Here is an 18,833-nt window from a genome sequence, read left to right as displayed (position 1 = left end):
CACAGGAGGGGGTGGTCCTAGGAGCCCAGCGCCCCAGGCCTTGCTGCTGTGGCAGCGTGGGGCTCTCTGTCCCCGGGGGAAGTCCTCGCGGGGACACGGATGGCACTCTGAGCGCTCGTGCCCTCTCTCCACCGTGATGCCTTCTTTCCGGTTCGTCTCTTGGGTGATTTTCTATCCGAGGGTGACCGTGGCCCCCTGCGTGTTCCGTGGAAGCAGCCACGGGCCCACGGGGGAGGGGCAGATGCTCTCCCGAGCGCAGGCCCGGACGGGGGACGCCCGGAGCAGGGCGGAGGTTGGCTGTTGTTCCGGGTCTTGATTGTCTGCAGCACTTTTCCTGTACTTTTAAAATAAAAATAGCTCTGTTTTTCTCTTTATAACAAAAATACTCCCTGTCAACAGCTTCGACGAGAAGTCAGTTTGGGAAGTGGGCCTCGGCAGCCCCCTCTTTGTGCCGACAGTCACGTTCTGGGGACGAAGCTGGCCGGAGACGCCCCCGCGGCCACCGCCTGCCGCCCCGCCTGGCTGTGCTCTTCCTCCGGCTCTGACCTGCACGTTCTGGGATCGGCGCCAGTACACGCGGGTCTAGACCGGAGTTGAGCCCGGAGCTTGCCGGGGCTGCAGCGTCCACGGGGCTCCTGCTTCCCTCTACCTCCGGCCCGGGCTCCTGATGCCGCCCAGGGACGCACCGGTGCGGGTGCCCGGGTGCCTGGGTGATCCACGGCTTCTGGGTCCCACTTGATAGGTCGGCCGGCGGTGCTGACCCCAGGGGTTGGGGTGGCGTTGGGGGAACATCCAGGGCGACTGGACCCCCTCCCCTTTCCGACAGTCATGCCTGACTCAGTGGGTTCAGTTGCCTGGAGTTCAGAGAAATTGGGGTCTGGGAAGGCCCGCTCCAGGTGCAGATGCCCCATCTGTGGAAACAGGAAGTGCTGCCTGCCCCGGACCTGGTCTCCGGCCTCGTGGGGACCTGTTCACAGTCCCGAGTCGGGAGGAATGTGCACCACGAGGTAGTGAGAGGTAGTAAAGGAGAGGCCAGCCTTTTGGGGACAGGTGGGGGGACTGCGTCCCTCTTTGCTCAGGCGCCAGTGGCCCTGCCCCTTCCCCTGCTCTCATCTGGGGGACCCCACTCTCTGCCCGAGCCTGTGCGGACCCGGCAAGCAGGCCAGTCTGCTCTGTGGGGACCATGTCCATGGAGCGGAGGGGGAGCACCCATGGGGGCTGGCTTCTGCCCTGGGCCGTCCGTCCACGATGCCCTCCATGCCCTCTATCACTGTTCCCCGAATTCCTCCCAGCCGAGCGCCTTCACCTCTCCCAGGCCCTGTCTCTCGCATCTACACCCAGACGCACGGACTCTGTCTGTCCTAAGGGGAACGTTGGGGATACATCTGCGTGGCAGCGGCTCTCAAACTCTGGTCTCCCATCTCTCTACATTCTTGCAAACGAGTGGGGACCCCAGAGAGCTGTTGCTTAAATGGCTTATGTCTACGGATACTTACTACATTAGAAACTAAATATCCATTTAAAACTAAATCCATTACATAGTAATACGACAATGTTTTTTTTTTTATGAAAAATGTTTATTATGTTAAACGAAGAATGTAGTGAGAAGAGAGGCATCATTTAGCATTTTTGCCCGTTTCTGTAATGTCTGGCTTGGTAGAGGACAGCTGGATTCTCATATCCGCCTCTAACATTTAATCTGTTGTGATTTCTGGAAGACTCCGCCGTACGCCTGTGAGGGAACGAGAGTGAGAAAGGCAAACAGCATCTCAGTGTTACTGTGAAAACAGCTTGGGCCCCTCGGACCCCCTGTGCAGGTCCTGGGGACCCCCAGGGACCTGGTTCCACTCTTTGACAACCACTTTTGGAAACAGTGCTTTCCTTGTGGTTGAGAGCAGGGCAAGGAAGAGGTTTAACCTTTATTAATGGGAGTTGACCAGTCACTTGGCTCACGGAGTCCATGGTCACCGAGCTATTTCTCATTCTCATGTGACCGTCAGTGAGGGCAGGTTCCTGGCTTCTCGCTGCTGAAGTGCTGGGTACTTGCGTTTGTGGTGGGAGCTGTGGAAGGTTTACGGGGCTGCGTGTCGCCTGCCCCGGGGCGACCTGTGTCCCCCCCTCCGAGTCCTGTGTTCCTTCAGGGGATTGCAACCCTCTGCCTGGGATGCCCCTGGCCAGAGCCGTCCCGTGTGTGCGCTCACAGCCCTTTGATGCCAAATGATCTGTCGAGTTTTACTTGGGGCTCCCTGCCTGCCTTTCAGAATCTTTTTTTCTAAAATTATTTTATTTAGCAGATAAGGGAAACAAGTGTATTGTTTTATCTGGATGCTTTATCCATTTGAACTCTTAGTCTAACGAGTTTATTTTGTCAAGAAGTTTATACATGTTAAAACTAAGATATGGTTATTTATCAGTAAATAGACGTAGTCACCTCAAAAAAGGATCCAGAGGGCTGGGAGGCTGGTTGTTTTTTTTTTTTTTAGACAGAATCAATGTTAGGCTGTTCCTGACAGGTTGTTGTTCTATATGTGCTTGTGTGTGCAAGTGTGTGTGTGCATGCATCTGTGTGCATGCATGTGTGCTGTGTGCAAGTGTGTGTGCATGCGTCTGCATACATGTGTGCTTGTATACAAGTGTGTGTGCATGCATCTGTGTGCATGCAGGTGTGCTGCGTGCAAGTGTGTGTGTATGCATCTGTGTGCATGCAGGTGTGCTGTGTGCAAGTGTGTGTGCATGCATCTGTGTGCATGCAGGTGTGCTGCGTGCAAGTGTGTGTGTGCATGCGTCTGTGTGCATACATGCGTCATGTGTGCAAGTGTATGTGTGGATGTGTCTGTGCTTGCATCTGTGCTATGTGTGCAAGCGTGTGTTTGCATGCATGCATCTGTGTGCTTGTGTGCAAGTGTATGTGCATGCATCTGTGTGCATGCATGTGTGCTTGTGTGTGCGTGTGTGTTTGTGTGCATGAGCCTGTGCTTATACCTGTGTGCTTATGTGCCCAAGCGCATGCTTGTGAGTGCAGGTGTGTTGGTGTGTGTGTGTGAGCGTGTGCTTGTGTGCCTCAGTGTGTGGGTGAGAGCACCTGGCTGTGCGGGTGTCTTTATCCCTTTACCCTTCCGCCGTCTGCCTGTGGGCCCTCCTGAGCAGGTGGAGGGATCTGGGCTGTGCTCAGTGGAGCCTGCATTACTCAGATTTCATGAGATGCTTCATATGCTACTCCTGTTAGAATACACTGAAATAGTGTTTTATTACTTTCAAGTGTGGAGCCTGTTCTGAATCTAAAAAATAAATCTGTCCCAACAAATTGTGGGAAAAGAATCTTTAGTCTTCTGCTGCGTGACCATCTATCAAAAAATGACGCTCTTATAGGACATAATTGCTCGACTTTACAGCCCATATTTCATTAAGGATATGTACTGAAGAAGATAATCCTTGTTAATAAAACTCACCATATAAATAAGACTTAGGAAAATGACTCCATCAAGAGTTTGTTTTTTGATTAAAATTTATTAAATTCTAAATTCATTTTAATTATGCTCACATGATGTGTTTAATTCGAAATATTTAAATAAAAAATCATTTCATGGTATTTTTTTCTGTCCGATACCTTGACCTGGGGCCTCCATATATATTGGGACTTCCATATATTCCGTCAGTTTGAATTGCCCATCCCATGTTTGTGTCCTCATGGACTCAGGTTGAGGTGCTGTCCTATTTCTGAGAGGTGTAATTGTCTCAGGAGGGGTAATTTGGCGAATACTTGCTGTCTATGTGCTGATTGTAAGAGTATAGTAGCAAGAACCGTAAAATAATTATCCGCTGGCTGGGAGATGTAGGTACGATAGTGTAAGTGGAATGGACCCACCAGGTAGGTATTATTTTGGATCTTTCTTTGAATCAAGATGGTCTTTGAGTAGCTGGTTCTCCTTCTGTCTCCAGGCCGGAAGGGTTCAAGGGGGTGAATTTCCAGCGTCAACTTTCTCGCTGATCTTCACTTGGATCAGGAAACGGAACGTGACCAACACCCCGCAAACCCTTTTTTCTCCTTCCACTTCCTCCCGGGGGCAGGTGTCGTGTCTCCCAGCAGCACAGAGTAGTTCCACCTGCTTCCGCAGCGTATACGCACGGAGCACACGGTGTGTCCCCGGTGTGGCCGCTCTTTGCCCGGCGTCGATTGTGGGATACGACCGTGCTGTGCGAGCAGGTATAGTTTGTTTGCCCTGGTCTAACTGTTCCGCGATAGGGCTCTGCCAAGATTTATTTATCCACTCTGCTGTCGATGGACATTTGGGAGGTTTCCAGGCTCCGGCTATCCAGATAAGGCTGCTGTGTCGTCGCCGTGTGCATTTCTGTTGTGTGCATACCCGGGAGTGGCTTTTCTTGGGAACAGGTTGGCGAATGCCCGGTCCGTATTCCCACGGTGGTCCACCCTGGAATCCACACCCTCGTGGCCGAGTGCGAGAGTTCCCGTCCTTTCACATCCTTGCCACCGCTTGGCTCTGCTAGTGTGCCCTTGTGGTTTTAATGTGCATTTATTTGCCTGCGATTACAGATGCCGAGCGAGCGCTTCCTCATGGGGGGATTGGCCGCTTGGAATCCTCTTTGGTAGAAGTATCCGTTCACGTCTCTTGCCCGTTTTTTATTTGGGTTGTCTGCCTTTCTCTTAACGATTTATACAAATTATTTCTATATTGTGGATGCCAGCCCTACGTTGGGGGTGTGTTGGACAGAGTCTCTTCTGCTTTCTGGGCGCCTTTTCCCTCCTCCGCTGGTCTTTGGATACATGGACATTCTTAATTTTGGTGCAGTAAAATGTATCCTTTTCTTTCCTTTGTTGTCAGTCTTTAAAAAAATGTTTTTAAATCGATTTGATACCTCTTTGTCTCCCTGCAGATATTTTTCTCTGTTGCCTTTTAGGCTCATCCTCCTTGTCCGGCCTTGAGTCTGTGCTCGGGTCTCCTGCTAATTTCCGTAGCGGGGTGCTGCCCGGGTCCTGGCTCCTTTCCGTTTCTGTGTAGGTTCCAGTAGCCCAAGTACTGGTCCCTGAAAGGCCCCCTTTCCCCGTGGATCGCACTCATGTTACTATATTTGTGTTGGTCTCATTCTAGAAGGTCTTGTTCCTTATTTTGCCCATTCTTACACCAGCCTCTTAATTACGTAGGTTTATAACAAATCTTGGTATTGAGTAGTGGGAGTGTTCCGTGTCTGTTTTTCCTCAAGGTTGCCGTTCCAGGTCATTCGTTCCTCGATGTGCAGTTTAAGATACACTTGTCAGTTTTCAGGCCGATTCTGGTGGGATCGTGGCCGAGACTGAACCGAGGACCGCTTAGTCTGGGCACCTGGTGTGCGCTCCCGTCCGTGTAGATCTTGCATCCTCCCTTCACAGTCAACGTTCTCACGAGTCCTTGGGCCCATCTAGGCCTGGATTCTTGCCTGGATGCTGCTGTAAATGGCATCTTTTTTCAAAGCTGCTTCTCCCCCCCCCCCTTTTTTAGCATGTATGTTAAAAAACAGTAGATTTTTGTACATCGACCTTGTACCCAGGGATCTTGTCAAATAAGTTCACATAGGGATGTTGATAGTGACTGGCGCACCGTTTGGGGTTTTGTGTGTACGCAGGATACTGTCCGTAAATAAGGCAGGATCTTTGTCCTTTCTGGTCCTCCTGCCCTTCGCCACTTCTCGCCGTGCTGTCCTGGCTAACGTCTCCGGTATGGCGTTGAGTGGACGTGGTGAGAGGGGTGTCTTGGCTTCGTTCCGGACCCGAGCCCCGGCTCCCTGTCGCCTGCAGCTGACGGTCTGCGGTGCCCGTCCTGTGCCGGGGTGCCGTCGGCTGCTGCGCTCCTGTGGCTCCTGGCGCTGGCTTGGCTCTGGCGAACAGCTTGCTCTTCTCCCACCAGCCGGGCAGGCTGAGGCCGTGGCGGGGAGGAGCTCGGACTTTGAGCCGTGGTCATCGTTTGCCCGTGTGACGGGGTGCAGGGGATTGTGGCGAGCGAGGAGACGTGTCCTCTCTGCCCTGCCACATTTCTTTGTGGTCACTTAATACGATTTTTAAAAGAATGTTCCCTTAAGGATTTATAGTTTCTAAGACTTTTACTCTTTGGAAGGTTTATGGCTCATTCTGTGAAATTAGGTCAACGAAACATTTTAAGGGCAGCTGCAGGAGCGAACTATAGGTAATCCTAGAGCCAGACATTTGGTTGAAGGAAATGTTAGCACACAATTAAGCCGTAGTGACGCACTTACTTTCATTTATTCTGTATGGGGCAGAAATAAAAATAAAGCGAGAGGTGTCTTTATATAAATACGTGCTCTGTGTCAGAGACTGCCCAGCACGGAGAGCGCCCGTGCCTGTCTCCCTAAAGGTGCCGTGAGTCAGAATTCCAGATTCTTCTCCTGCTCACCCTTCCAAATGTGGTCTTTTAATTCAGGTCATAAATCCGGGAAGAACGCAGTCGTAAAAGCAGCGGTGTCTCAGGTCATGATGCGTTCAGCGTTTGTTTAATTTTATCAGGAGTGTATACTCCAGCCAGAGACGGCGCGTTCCGGCTGGCGCTGCCCGTCGTGAGTAGCTTCCAGAAACCTCGGGCCCCCGTTACTGTTGAGGTCTCGGTACCAGGTGCTACGTGGTTTTCTTAGAAAAGCAATAATCTGTTGGGGAGTGAAGTGTCGTGAGACGTTTACCTCGAGACAAAAGGAGCTGTATTGGGCTTGGATTTTATTTCATTTAAACCGTAAATTCCTGGTGTGTTGCCGTGTGTTGTGCGTGTTGCGTTGGCTCGTGCAGGAGGCGCCGCCTGAGGAGATGCCCGCGCGGAGGGCGAGGCGCGAGGGCTGCACCGGCCACGGCCTCGCCCGCAGGGCTGCGCTCACCGTGGGTGGGGCGGCCGCCCCTTAACCCCTTGGTCTCGCCTGGCGTCCCCGCTGAGGCTCCCCGGGCTGGGTGGCCCTGGTGGCGCGATGCCCGCCTCCCGCCCGCCTGGCCGCGCCCGCCCTCGGGTGCCCGCCCCGGGGCTCTGGGGCTCACACGCGCCCTGGACGTCTCCGGGGCCTCTGAGGGCGGAGCGCGCCTGCCCCTGGCGGGGCCTCAGCCCTTTCGAGGTGGCTCCTGGCGCGGCCCGAGGACGGCTGGGGCACGCTGGGTCGCACGGCCGCCATGGGCCGGGCCGCTGCGGCTGTCGCGGGCTTACAGCGGCCCGGGGTGGCGGGGCTGCGGGGACACGTCGGCAGCGTGAGCCCGCGACAAGGCGCAGCTGCGTCCCTCCGGCTCTCCCCGGCTCTCGGGCCGCCCGCCTGCCCTTCCCGGGCCCTGGAGTCCCCGTGTCGCCGTGTCCCACCCAGCAGCCGGGCGCTCCGGGACTGGGCTGGGGCCTCAGACGGGGTCCTCCCGGCGCTGCCGTCCTGCCTGCGCCCGTCCCCTCTGCGCGCCCTGCCTGCGCCTGCCGGGAGGCCCAGCTCCGCCTCCGGGGCTCCCCCAGGGCTCCGCGGCCGTGCGGGTGCCCTCTTCGGGGCCCCCTGCTCCTCGGGAGCCCCCCTCGGGTCCCTTACGGGCTTCGTGTATTTCATCAACACCGTCACACTTGCTGGCACGAGGCCGTTTCCCATATGCTCTTAGTGTCCCCTTAGTATCTGTTTGGCCCGTGGTTAATCCCCTCTCGCTTTTTTTGATATTAGTAACTTGTGTTTTCTTTCTCTCTTTACTTTTTCTGTCAGTTCAGCTTGAGGTTTGTCGATTTTATGATCTCGGAGAATCAATTTTTGGTTTTAAGCAATGATTTTTAGATCATTGTTTTTTTTCCCTATTTCACTGGTTTCTGCTGTTTGTTATTTTTTTTTGCTTATTTGGTTGTGATTTATTCTTGTTTATATAGTTTCTTAAGGTGAAACCTGAGGTGCTGGAGTTGACACCTCCCTTTATAACGCGGAGATTTGATGCTACAGACCTCCTGCTAAGTACTGCAGGTTTTCATAGGGCAGGGATGCTTCCGATTTCCTCTCTGACCATGAAGTCTATTATTTGGTTTCCAGTTGTTTGGAGTTCCCAGCTATCTTTCTGTTTTCGACATCTAATTTCAATTTACTCAGAGAACATGGTTTGATTTTTTTGTTTTCATTTTTTTTTTTTTTTTTTTTTAAGATTTTATTTCTTTGGTCTGTCTCAGCAGGTTTTCTGTGTTCACTTTTAAAAAACCACGTGAGGGAAAAAAAAAAACCACGTGAGGAACGAGATGAGTGTTGTGTTGTTGATGGTGTTGGGTCAACACTGTTGCGGTCTCGTCTTCTCTCTTCTTACTGATTTCCCGTCTATTTGTTCTCACGGTTACTGAGAGCAGAGTCGAAATTTCCAACTATAATAGATTTGTCCATTTCTTCTTACCTTTTTATTAATTTTTGCTTCGTGTATGGAGCTCTGCTACTGGTGCATGAATGTTGTGGTTACATCCTCTCTATTGGGGTGAAAACCCCGATGATGGTCCTTCTTTAGAATCTACTTTGTCTGATACTACTGTAGCTGTCACAGCTTGCTTTTGAGTAGTATTTCCATGATTTATCTTTTTCCATCTTTTAACTTTAACCTATTAGTATTTTTACAGTTAAAGTGGATTCCTTGTAGGCAGCCTGTAGTGGATCCGTAGTGCTTGCGGAAGATGTGTTGTACAATTTAGAGTGCATGACGTCCTCTCTCCAAGCCATGTCCAGTCCTGCCTCGAGGATGCTGCTGTTTGCCCATCTGCCTTCCCCTTCCCGTGGGTCAGCACATGGGACACGGGGAGGTCAAGTACCTCGCTCGAGGTCCTGTGCTAAAATAGTGATGTGAGGTTCAGACCCCGGGCCTGGGGCAGTTTTGGTTTTCATCCCTGTGCTCTTAGCCATTCTGCTCTCCCGCAAAGAGCTGGCTGGACGTTTCTGGTGAGGCCTCTTTGGTTTCACTTAATGACCCAGGGTGCAGCCTCTTCTGATAGCCTCAGCGTGCCTGAAGCCGGAGAACCCAGGCTGAGTGATGCAGTCGGTGGCTCACCTGAGAGCACAAAGGGAACCCTCCTTCCCCACCGTCTCCTGGGATTTACAGAGTCACCTTGTGAACCCAGCAGGACACTGAGCACCTGTCCCTGTGCCACATGGAGCTGCCCGGCAAGCCCCGTGGCTCTGTGCTCCTCACAGAGGTGTGGTGTGTTCCTCATTGATACTGAGGAGAGGTGTGTTCCTCATTGATACTGAGAGGCTCCAGAAAGAGTTGGTCTGCGTAGAACGTGGTCTGGGCCTGATGAGAGGGCTGTAAAACGAGGAGGCAGTGGGGGAGGCGGCTACAGGAGCAGCCAGGAAGAGTCCACGGTGCAGAGCACACCGGGCGGGAGGGGTCGAATCGTGCCTTCGTGTTCTCCCTCCCCAAGAAGATACACTGCAGGCCTGGCCCCCAGGACCTCAGAATGTGACCTTCTTTGGACGTGGGGTTCTTGCAGCTGTCGTTATTAGTTAAGATGACGTCATACTGGGTGGGTTGAACCCCTCATCCAATACGACTGGTGTTCTTAGAAGAACATGGCCGTGTGAAGGCAGGGACACGGGGAGAAGCCATGTGGTGGCGAAGGCAGCGCGCCAAGGAGTGTCAGAGATTGCCAGCAACCACCAGAAGCTGGGAAGAGGCAGGAAGGATTTCCCTACGGTTTTCAGGGGGCGGATGTCCTTGCCGATACCTTGATTGCAGACTTAGCGAAACTTTCCTCCTCCAGAACTGTGAACAATAAAATTCCTGTTGTTTTAAGCCACCTGGTCTGTGGTGTGGTGTTATGGCAGCCCTCGGAAATGAGTCCACTTCATACAGTCTGTCCTGTAACAAAGCCTGCTTTCATAACACGGAGCGGCTCGTGTGCTGCCGGTTTATGGGAAAGGGTGTCTGCAGGGCGGAAGTTGAGCTGGGTCATACCTGATTTTTTGCTATACGTGGATGATTTCTATTATCAGGGAACAGGATTTGAACTCGAAGGACTGTCCCGCTGAGCGTGGTAATCCACGAGGAGTGTCCTGCTGCTCGCGTGTGCATGTGTTCCCACCCCAGCTCTGCCTCCTGCCTGCCCCTTTTGGCCACGTGCTCTGCCGCACGGTTTTTCTCCATCGTAACGTTTTGTCCCCGATTCCATAACTTAGAGGCTTCAATTCTTCCTTTTATTCTCCCTCATAAAACTGTTGCCACAGTAAAATTCTACATTTGCAGGACTTTCTATTTATTAGGAATTTTACATGTCTTTTTACAAACACTATGGTCATGTTTTTATTAGTGTTGTTATTGATTTCTGTGGTGTCCTGGTTATTAAATTGCAGTTTCGAATGGTCCACTCCAACCTCATTATTTATTTTTTTTCATAAGCCGTGGTATTTTTAGTAGAGTTTTGCAGAGGGCGAGGATCATCCACAACATGTACGTTGTAGCCTAGCAGAAATTTCTGTTTTGTGTTTAATCCGCTGTTGGGAAGAGAGTCCATCTCAGTCTGGCAAGAGGCACTGGGTTGGAGCCTGCTGGGCACTGGGCTGGGGACTGCGCATTTCAGCTGCCAGAGGTGTAGCTCTGAGAAGCAGATTTTGGCCAGCGTTACAGTGGACACGGGATGGGGTAGGAGCAAGTACACGTGGCCTTTTGGCAAAACTCAAGTCTTGTCTGGAGCTATTCTTATTTGAGGATGAATGAACAGAAAATCCCCACATGGGGTCTCCCAGAATGTGGTGAAAAAGGAAATACCTGGAAATGCAGAAGACGAGTACGCCTCTGAAAGCAGTTCACAGTCAGAATCAGAAAACAGAAATTTCAAAAGACTATGGTGGTGAGAAGCCATGGCTCTATGGACGGGCGAGGCAGAGGGGGTGTGTGAGCGGAGGAGAGAAAGGAATGGCTTGTGCAGGGAAATGGTTGTAAACGGGGAGTCTGGGGTTTAGTTCAAGTCGGTAGTAGAGGCCGTAAGGAATCAAACTGATGCCGTGGAAAATAGCAGCCGTGCTGCGGGGAACATAGTTGAGAAGATGCCCAGGAATGCCAGGTAAACAGCAATGGGCCAGTGGCAGGAGAGGCAGAGATGAGGGGGGATGCCAGCCAGATCAGGGCGGGTCACCGAGGAAGCCAGAACAAGTTTCCCCATAATAGTAATCCCAGCCCTGTTGAAGAGCATTCTCTGGAGCAGAAAAGAGACCTGTATGTGTTGAAAGATTCATGTTTGGAGCAAAATAAATGAGAATGGGCTCTTGTACCCTCTGGCAACATTTATGAATTTCAAGAGGAAAGAGGAAGATTCTCGTAGAATCCAGACTGAAGAAGATGGCAGCAGCAGCAGCATCCAAGCTCAGTCCCCCGGGGTCAGCTAGGCAAGAGATGTCCTCAAGCTGGACGTGGGGTTTCGTGCCGTGCCGAGGGCGGGGCCGGGTCTGAAGGTTTCCAGGGAGAAGTTGCTTGTGTCCTCAGACTTTTATACCCAGCCAAGCTGTGACCCACAGGAGCCATCTGCCATTTGCAAAAGGAACAGCTTACCTTGTCTTCAAGACAATGGTCTATCTTTCTGCTCAAGAGATAGAGTGAAAAGTTCGAACGTGAGATAAAATGTCACTGTGTTTCCCGAGGAAACAACCAGATGCAGGACAACAGTTGTGAGGACATCGCTCATGGCGTTACGGATGACGTGTCATGGAAACCACTGAGATGGCTAGTCTGCAGGGCAGTCCTTCTCCTGGCGCACTGGTTAGGGTTCTCTGAGTTTCAGCAACAGGCAAAGGAAGGATCCTTGAATGATTTAATGAAGACCAGGAATCTATCACATCATGACAGAGGCCTCAGCGGGGAGGGGTAGGGGGTCAGGGTCAGTAGATTTTCCATCGTTACAGCGTTCTTGGTTTGTTTCTACTTTGTGATGGTGGAGTCACGGGCGAGTGTGTAAGAGCTCATCCATGACGCCTCCATAGACACACGGGCCGACACGAGCCGGTTAGGGGTTCTCGTACATGTCTCTGGGCGGCCGTGTTCTACAGCAGACGGCGGTCTCGGGGAGAGGATTTGATGAGCTTGGCTTGCATCCTCTGTGCCCCAGTTCTGAGGACGGTGCCACCTGAGGTGGGGAGGCAGCCCCTGGGAGGGGGGAGGCAGGCGGGCAGCCTCTGCCGCACGTGGAATAGGAAGCAGCCTTGGACGTGGTGGTACCGTGAGTTGCCGGTGACATCGGAACATTCCTGGCTCTAGCACCCGCCCAGAGAACGGGGTACACGGCTGTAGAGCTGGTGCTTCGTGTGGGAAAGGCAAAGAGAAACAGCACGGACACAGGTCCGAACGGGACTGAGCGTTGGCCCCGGTCACGGCGTCCTGGCGGACTCGAAACACTTAGCGGTGATGAGCACAGATGCTTTTATAGTGAGGAACGGGAAGCACACCGGGAGGCCGGTAACCATGGAGCAGGGGCCCGGCGCGGCGGGGGAAGCCGAGTGGAGGCCGTGGCCACAGGGGTGCGGACGTCTGGGCCTTGGCCGGGCGGGGGCGGGCGGGCTGACAGCCGCGGCTCCGTATCGTGTCTTCACACCTGCTTGCTAGCAAAGCCCCCAAGTGGTTTGTGTCGGCAGAACCGATCCCACACGGGCCCGTTTGCACACCCGTGATAAGATCAGCGGGCACGACCGCGTTGTTTCTGTGGTTAGAGTCGCTGTCCCCGAGAGCCGTCCCCCCGTCACTGACACCGCTCTTCCTTCTCTCACCACGCAGGTCACCTCGTGAGAGCCGCGGAGCAGCCCTGCCCGCCTCTTGGATGCCTCGGCCTGCGCCGCGTGGTCGGCAAGACTGGGGGTTCCCGAGGCTGCGCGCCAACACTCCCTGCCGCTGCACTTGTATGTGTCCGTGGAACTTGGGGGCTCTTTGGAGCTGTCGTTTACGTGGAAGTTGTGAGCCGCTTTGAGCCGCTTAAAGGAGTAGACGCTGCTAGCAATGAGCTCCCAAAGCCATCCAGGTAAGGCGAGGCCCGCGCTTCTCTTGGCGGCCAGCACCGCTCTCCTCTAGAAGATGCAATCGTGGGACCGCTCTGGCTCGCCGCGTGGCCACTATTGGTTTATGACCACTGAGTGTAGATTAGACTGTGGGTTCTTCATCTCGGTGGTTTGGGGTCATGTCTTTGGCTTCAATTTGCATGCGGCCCAAATGGTGTGTGGTCTCCATTGATGCCAGGGGAGGAGACTTGTACTTACGAGCAAGGTGACGTTTGGGGCCATCTATGATTTGGAGAGTTATTTCCTCATTCAGTTTCTTTGTCCTTGAGGGAGCCTGTGGGGTGGAGTGTTTCTGTGATGGGGCCTCTGGGTCAAGTCTAAGAGGCAGCCTCCGGTCTGCGTCTGCCTCGATGGCCTCGGGAGTCGCCCCTGGTGTTGTGCTTTGTGTTAGGCACTGCACAGAGCATGTGGCCTGCGTGGAGCCTTCAGGGTGCCCTGCAAATCCCAGGCCTGGAGGAGGAAGTGACTGGTCTAAGGTCAACAGACCTAGTAAGTGGCCAAATGGATTGATTAGAAACCATGTCTGTGGGGCTCTGAGCCTCAGAAAGGTGTCCCGGGCACACACATTCGTCCCCTTGCAGAGCCACCGTGCATGTACCTGGTTAAGGCCTGGAGGGCTGCCTGGCGGGCCTGGCCTCCTGCGGAACCAGTGCCGTCTGCCGCCCAGTGCAGCGTGGCCTTTAAGGGCCCTTAGCTGTCGGGTCTGCCCTGCATCCATGTGAGGGAGAGGTGGTGGCTGGCCCGGACAGATGCTAGGTGTCCCAGTGGCACCGCATCTCCATTAGTGTGCCTGGGGCCTGGCCCAGTGCCGTTGGGCAGAGGTGTAGGGTCTAGGTGTCTGCCTTTGGGACTGCTCCAGAACATTCTCACACCTTCCTTTGGCTCTGATCAGAGCTGTCAGAAGCTCCAGAGAGCAGGATTCCCGGTTATATTTAGATATGAAAGCTTTATTGATTTAAATTGTTCACGTATTGATTGATACAAAGCATAAAGCAAAATTAAGCAGTCTGGATCGAAGTGTGTAAAGTAGACCCGGAGTGGTGGCCAGCTCTCCTCCTGCTCAGAGCGCGGCCGCCGTCGCGTTGGGGGTGTGTGCCTTGTTCCTGTGTGTAAACACAGGGGGGCGTGGGTGCAAACATTTGAATAGAGTGTAATCATTCCATATGTGGGGTTCTGTGTTCTCTTTCTCTGCTTTTTTTTTTTTTTCTTCGTTTTAATGTATCATGAGTGTCTTTTGATGCCGGTATGTATATAAATCTAACTTATTTTTGATAGCTTACTGATGGATGGTTCTGTGGTTGCAGCACTGTTTGTAGCAGCCCCAAGTTGGCATCAGACAATCAGCGTGGGTGTGTTTTGCACATACACTCCTGCAAGTGTCTCCATCCACTTCTCCCGCCAAGAAGTAGAGTCGCTGGGTTGGGGGGCGTGATCGGCGGGTCCGCTGTCACGTGGCTCCAGGCCTCCAGGCTCCGCGGTCCCAGGTTCCCTTGTCGGTTACAGCTTATGACGTACGTTTGCCCCAGCGCTGGGTGGGTGCAGTCCGTCCCCTGCTGTCAGCGTGCTGGAGGACAGCGACTGGGTTTACATCACCGTTCTGCACGGTTCTGCAGAGACGTGGCCAGATCTGGTCCACGCCACCCACGCATCTGGAGAGAAAGAGTGCTCTTTTGTTCTTGTGTCTGTGTCGGAAGAAGTCTGCATGCGCCGTAAGTTTCCTCACTCACACGTAGTGTGTACTGACACGCGTGTGTGCTCGGTGGGCTGTTTACGCGCACACGCTAACTTCACCCGCTGATGGAGCTCCCACAGCTTTACTCTTTTCTTGGTGCTGTTTCCACAAAAATGTGCAATATTCTTTGCATTCCTGGCCATTTTCTGCTTTATGTATTTCAGCGTGTTTTCCTGCATTTAAAAATTAATGACTGTATGTCTTGGTGGTTCAGTTCTCTTAACAAAATACGTAGTATTTTTCTTCATTTAATGCGTCTTTGCCCAGAAGTTTATTATGTCTCTTAAGAGCAGTCGTGCCCGTGGTTTCTTCAGCTGACCAGCATGTGTCTGCACACTCGCCTCCGCCTCCCAGGTTCTCCTTCCGAGAGCCTTTGCCGTTTACGTGGAGAATTTGCCCGCTGGTGTTCGCCGCCGTCGCTGCCCCCGTCTGATGGTGTGTGTCGTGCCGTGGGGCCGCCGTGGGCAGGGCTGCCGGGTGAGCCCGAGCCTCGCCCCTCCTGGTCGGCGTGGACGTGCATCGTGGGGTGGGGTGGGCCTGTGCCCTGCGCCCCTGGCCCCGTACCTGGCAGCGTGGTGGGCCGTGAGTCGGGCTGAGCTGTGGCTCTCTCTGCTTCTCCAGCTGCCGCCTGCCCGGGTCGGGGGCTGCCCGCCCTCCTTTTCCCGTCACTGTGATCCCACGGGATTTGTATTTTTCTAGGAGGTTCCCCCCCTCCAAGTTTCTTGTGTGTTGGTGCTGCTGTTTTGCCATGGTCTGGCTTTGCTACAAACCCTTTTGTCTTTTTATTTATGTCGGTTTTAGTGGGTTTATGGGAAGAAGGGAAATAACAGTTCAGATTGCTGCTTCGAATGGGAAACTTCTAGGTGTTCTGTGTCACTTTTCCTGCACCCGAGGGGCCGAGTCCTGTTTCTGTGCCTGTGTCTGCTGCTAAGAGGCACAGCACTGAGACTCCCTGGCTGGGTGTCCGCCTCCCCGTGCTCCCCTGGGGCCTTCTGCGCGCCCCGCCAGGCCAGGGACAGCCCGGCTGCGTTTGGTCCCTCGCTGTGAGCTGGCTTTGCCCTGATGATAAAATGACCCTTTTGTTTGATGTGTGTGATTTTTTTCTTCCCTGTTTTTCTTTAAAACTCCCTCTGGTGTTGGGTGAGGTATGCATTATGATTTTATTGCTGTTCTTTCTGAACTTTGCCAGAGCCAGGCCCTGGTTCTCTGACGTAAAACTGTTAGCTGTTGGGCTTTTATTGCTCTGAATAACTATTCCTAATGATGTGAGCAGCCTGCGGAAAGGCCTGGGTAATCCGGCCTGCAGGAACTCCTCTTTGATAGTGAGGAGCTTGAGAGCAGGTACTGAGATATTAGGCGTCTTGCTTAACTCGGCGCGCTCAACCGTTCCCCGTGGGGGATGTGCCGAGACCGGTCAGGATGGGCTCCCCGGGACATGCGGCGTCTGCGTGGGAGGCGAGTCCCTGGTACGAGACCGATGGAGGCTGGACTCGCGTGGGGGCCTCGCTCCCGGTCCACCCCTGGGAGCCCGCCGTGGAGTTGCGAGGACTTGTGTGTGGTCTTCCAAACCACGCTCTTGCTAGAAAACCGGTTGAGCCGGACTGGAGTGGAGTAACTCAAGTGTCCTATCTCTCCCTGTATCTCTGTGAGAGGGTGTACAGTATTTAGTTAAAAAGCGGGAGAACTATTTTGAGGAAGACTTGGGTATTTAAGATCAGTGTTTCAATTTGGACCACTCTTGGATTTCTTAGTATTTGGTTCAGTGTGAAATCCCCCGTTCCCGTAAAAGCAGCTAAAAAGTCCGTGTTAACAATAATTTAGTGATCAGTGAGTTTCGACATAGTCTGATTTCTTCAAACTGTCATAGAGTTCGAATCCTGAAAGTCTCCCGGGACGAGGCTGTGCCTCCCGCCTGTCTGAGCTGGGGCTCTGGGATTCCTTCATCTGCACACTCTGCTCTTCCTCTGTTTGATCCTAAATCTCTTTGTTTCAGCCAGTTTGGCTGCCAAGGTTGTTATGCTTTAATATAGAAATTATCTCAGAAGGGAACATTTATTTGTATGTCATTTATATCATGCTTTGCAATGATTGAATGTCTCAGGAATATTACAAAGTTTTGAGGGGAGGAAATGAATTTTGAGGACACGTAATTAACGCAGGGAAGACACTGATCTGGAGCTGCTGGTGACAGACGGGCCGTGGACCCGGAGCAGCAAGGCCAGGCCGCACGAGGCGGGTGGTGGGAGCCGGGAGTGGCCTCGCAGGGGGCCTGGGCAGGCCCTGGCGTGGGCTTTCGGGAGGGTCCTGTGTAGGCAGCAGGTGCAGCGGGCCAGTGGGAGCCCTGCAGCTCAGGGCAGGGGGCAGGGCCAGAGGATGGGAGCACCAGTGACGGGGAGGAGAGCTCCTTCAGGACCTGGGAAGGCGGGAGAGCCCCCAGTGGCTGATGCATCGGGGCGAGGGCTGAGGTGTGGAGGCCTGGGCAGGGGCAGCAAGACGGGCCCCCGGGACATGTGGTCGGGGTGGGGGGAGTCGTAGACGGGTTCCCAATGCCAGGCCGAATGCAGGTATGAGGGGGTGGGGGCAGGAGTTGCCTCAGTGGCTCCAGCTGGCGTTCAGATGGGAGGTCCTAGCGCCTCCTGTACTTGCCTGCTTTCCGAGGGCCCCGGTGTGTGTCCCGGCAGCAGCGTGTGCCCACCGGGCCTTCCTGGAGCGCCCGGCATGAGAACATTTGCAGCTCTTGAACCGCCACCATCCCCGGTCCCCCATGCTATCATTATCCGGGATCTCAATCAGTCAAGGTTTGTTCTGGAAATGATGGAGACATAACGACTTCTTTTTCAACCTACTTTTTTCCCTTTTTTTTTTTTTAATCCTCAAATTGTGTTTTGTCTTTTAAAAATCACGAATACTCAGTCGTTATGAAGAGCTCAGAAAATTCACTGTCAATGGAGCATTGATGGTTTGTTTTGGCAATTCTCTGAAAATTCTTATACAGTATGTGGAACATTTGCATTTATGTCCTTTTTTTCAAAGCCGCCATTGTAGAAATGCAAATTTCGGAGTTCTGAGATGTTGAATGTTGGATGATTAATGATATTGAAATTTAAGAATGAACTCGCGGTATGTATTTGACATAGAAAACCCAGTGCGAGAATGATTAGGAGCCATTGAGCGCAGCGCGCAGTGGAACAGAAAGGGCGTCATTGAAGCGCTCGGCGGCGGGGGCAGGTCCGGTGCGGACAGGTGTGCAGGTGTGCGGCCACCCCCAGATGCGGCTGCGCGGGGCCACGGATCTGGCTCTGGTGGACTGTAGACGTTTAAAACTTAGCAGTAGTGACAAATCCATGTTGGGTTCCTTGCGAGCCTCATGTCAAGGCATGTCATGCTTTTAGGATGCCGGAGGGAACAGCGTGGTCGTTTTGAGTCGTGCTTTGCACCTGTTCCGTTTGAGTTGCACGGTGCCCCTGTGAGGTGAGCTAGCACCCCGTGATTCCTGTATTGTAGACGAGGAGACCGGCATTTACTGCTGACTTCATGTCAGGCAGCTAACAGGAGGCCAAGCTGGAACCGGAATTGGTCGTCTGCCCCTGGGGGACGGGCGCCCCTGTGCAGCAGACGTGGGTGCCCTGGACCCGGTCAGGAGTTGATCCACTGACGTGCATGAGCTCCCAGGCCGTGTAGTACGGTTCATGTGGTGAGAGGAGGTGGGCTGGGGCACGGAGCCCCCCGAAGGGATGGGTGAGGTCAGGACAGGGGAGCCGGGTCAGAAGGCAGGGCCCGAGCTCACCTGCCCAGGCGGGCACAGGTGGGCTGGGCCGAGGGGCCTGGAGGGGAGAGCTTGGTGTGGCGGAGAGAGGAGACTGGGAGCAGGGAGATGAGTGTGGGCTCTGGGCTCTGGGGCAGGAGGGGTGACGTGGTCCTAATAACCTTGGTTCCGGGACCCTGCGGGTACCGAGAAGGGGTTGTGTGCCCTCTCCTGGGACACACGCTTTGTGTTCTGTTGGTTTAAATGAGTGTGGTTTTGCCACAATTAAACTTGGCTTTGGTGTCCCTTGTGATGTGTCTCGTGTGTATTTCTGGACTTTTTCTGAGC

The 18,833-nt window shown here is 53.4% G+C and overlaps 1 protein-coding gene across 4 annotated transcripts in view; it reads left to right on the top strand.

Moving 5' to 3' along the window:
• Positions 1-18,833, top strand: part of HDAC4 (histone deacetylase 4) — a 273,236-nt gene that overhangs the window by 19,017 nt on the left and 235,386 nt on the right. For all 4 annotated transcript variants that reach the window (XM_077869460.1, XM_077869459.1, XM_077869461.1 and 1 more), the window contains one exon: positions 12,731-12,971. In XM_077869460.1, coding sequence (XP_077725586.1) covers positions 12,950-12,971 — 22 coding nt within the window. In that variant the 5' untranslated portion in view covers positions 12,731-12,949. The remainder of the gene's footprint in view (positions 1-12,730; positions 12,972-18,833) is intronic.

The sequence above is a fragment of the Canis aureus genome, chromosome 24, assembly GCF_053574225.1.
Source record: "Canis aureus isolate CA01 chromosome 24, VMU_Caureus_v.1.0, whole genome shotgun sequence".
NCBI lineage: Eukaryota > Metazoa > Chordata > Mammalia > Carnivora > Canidae > Canis > Canis aureus.
The sequence above is the reverse complement of the archived record's forward strand: the minus strand, read 5'-3'. Positions and strand labels throughout refer to the sequence as shown.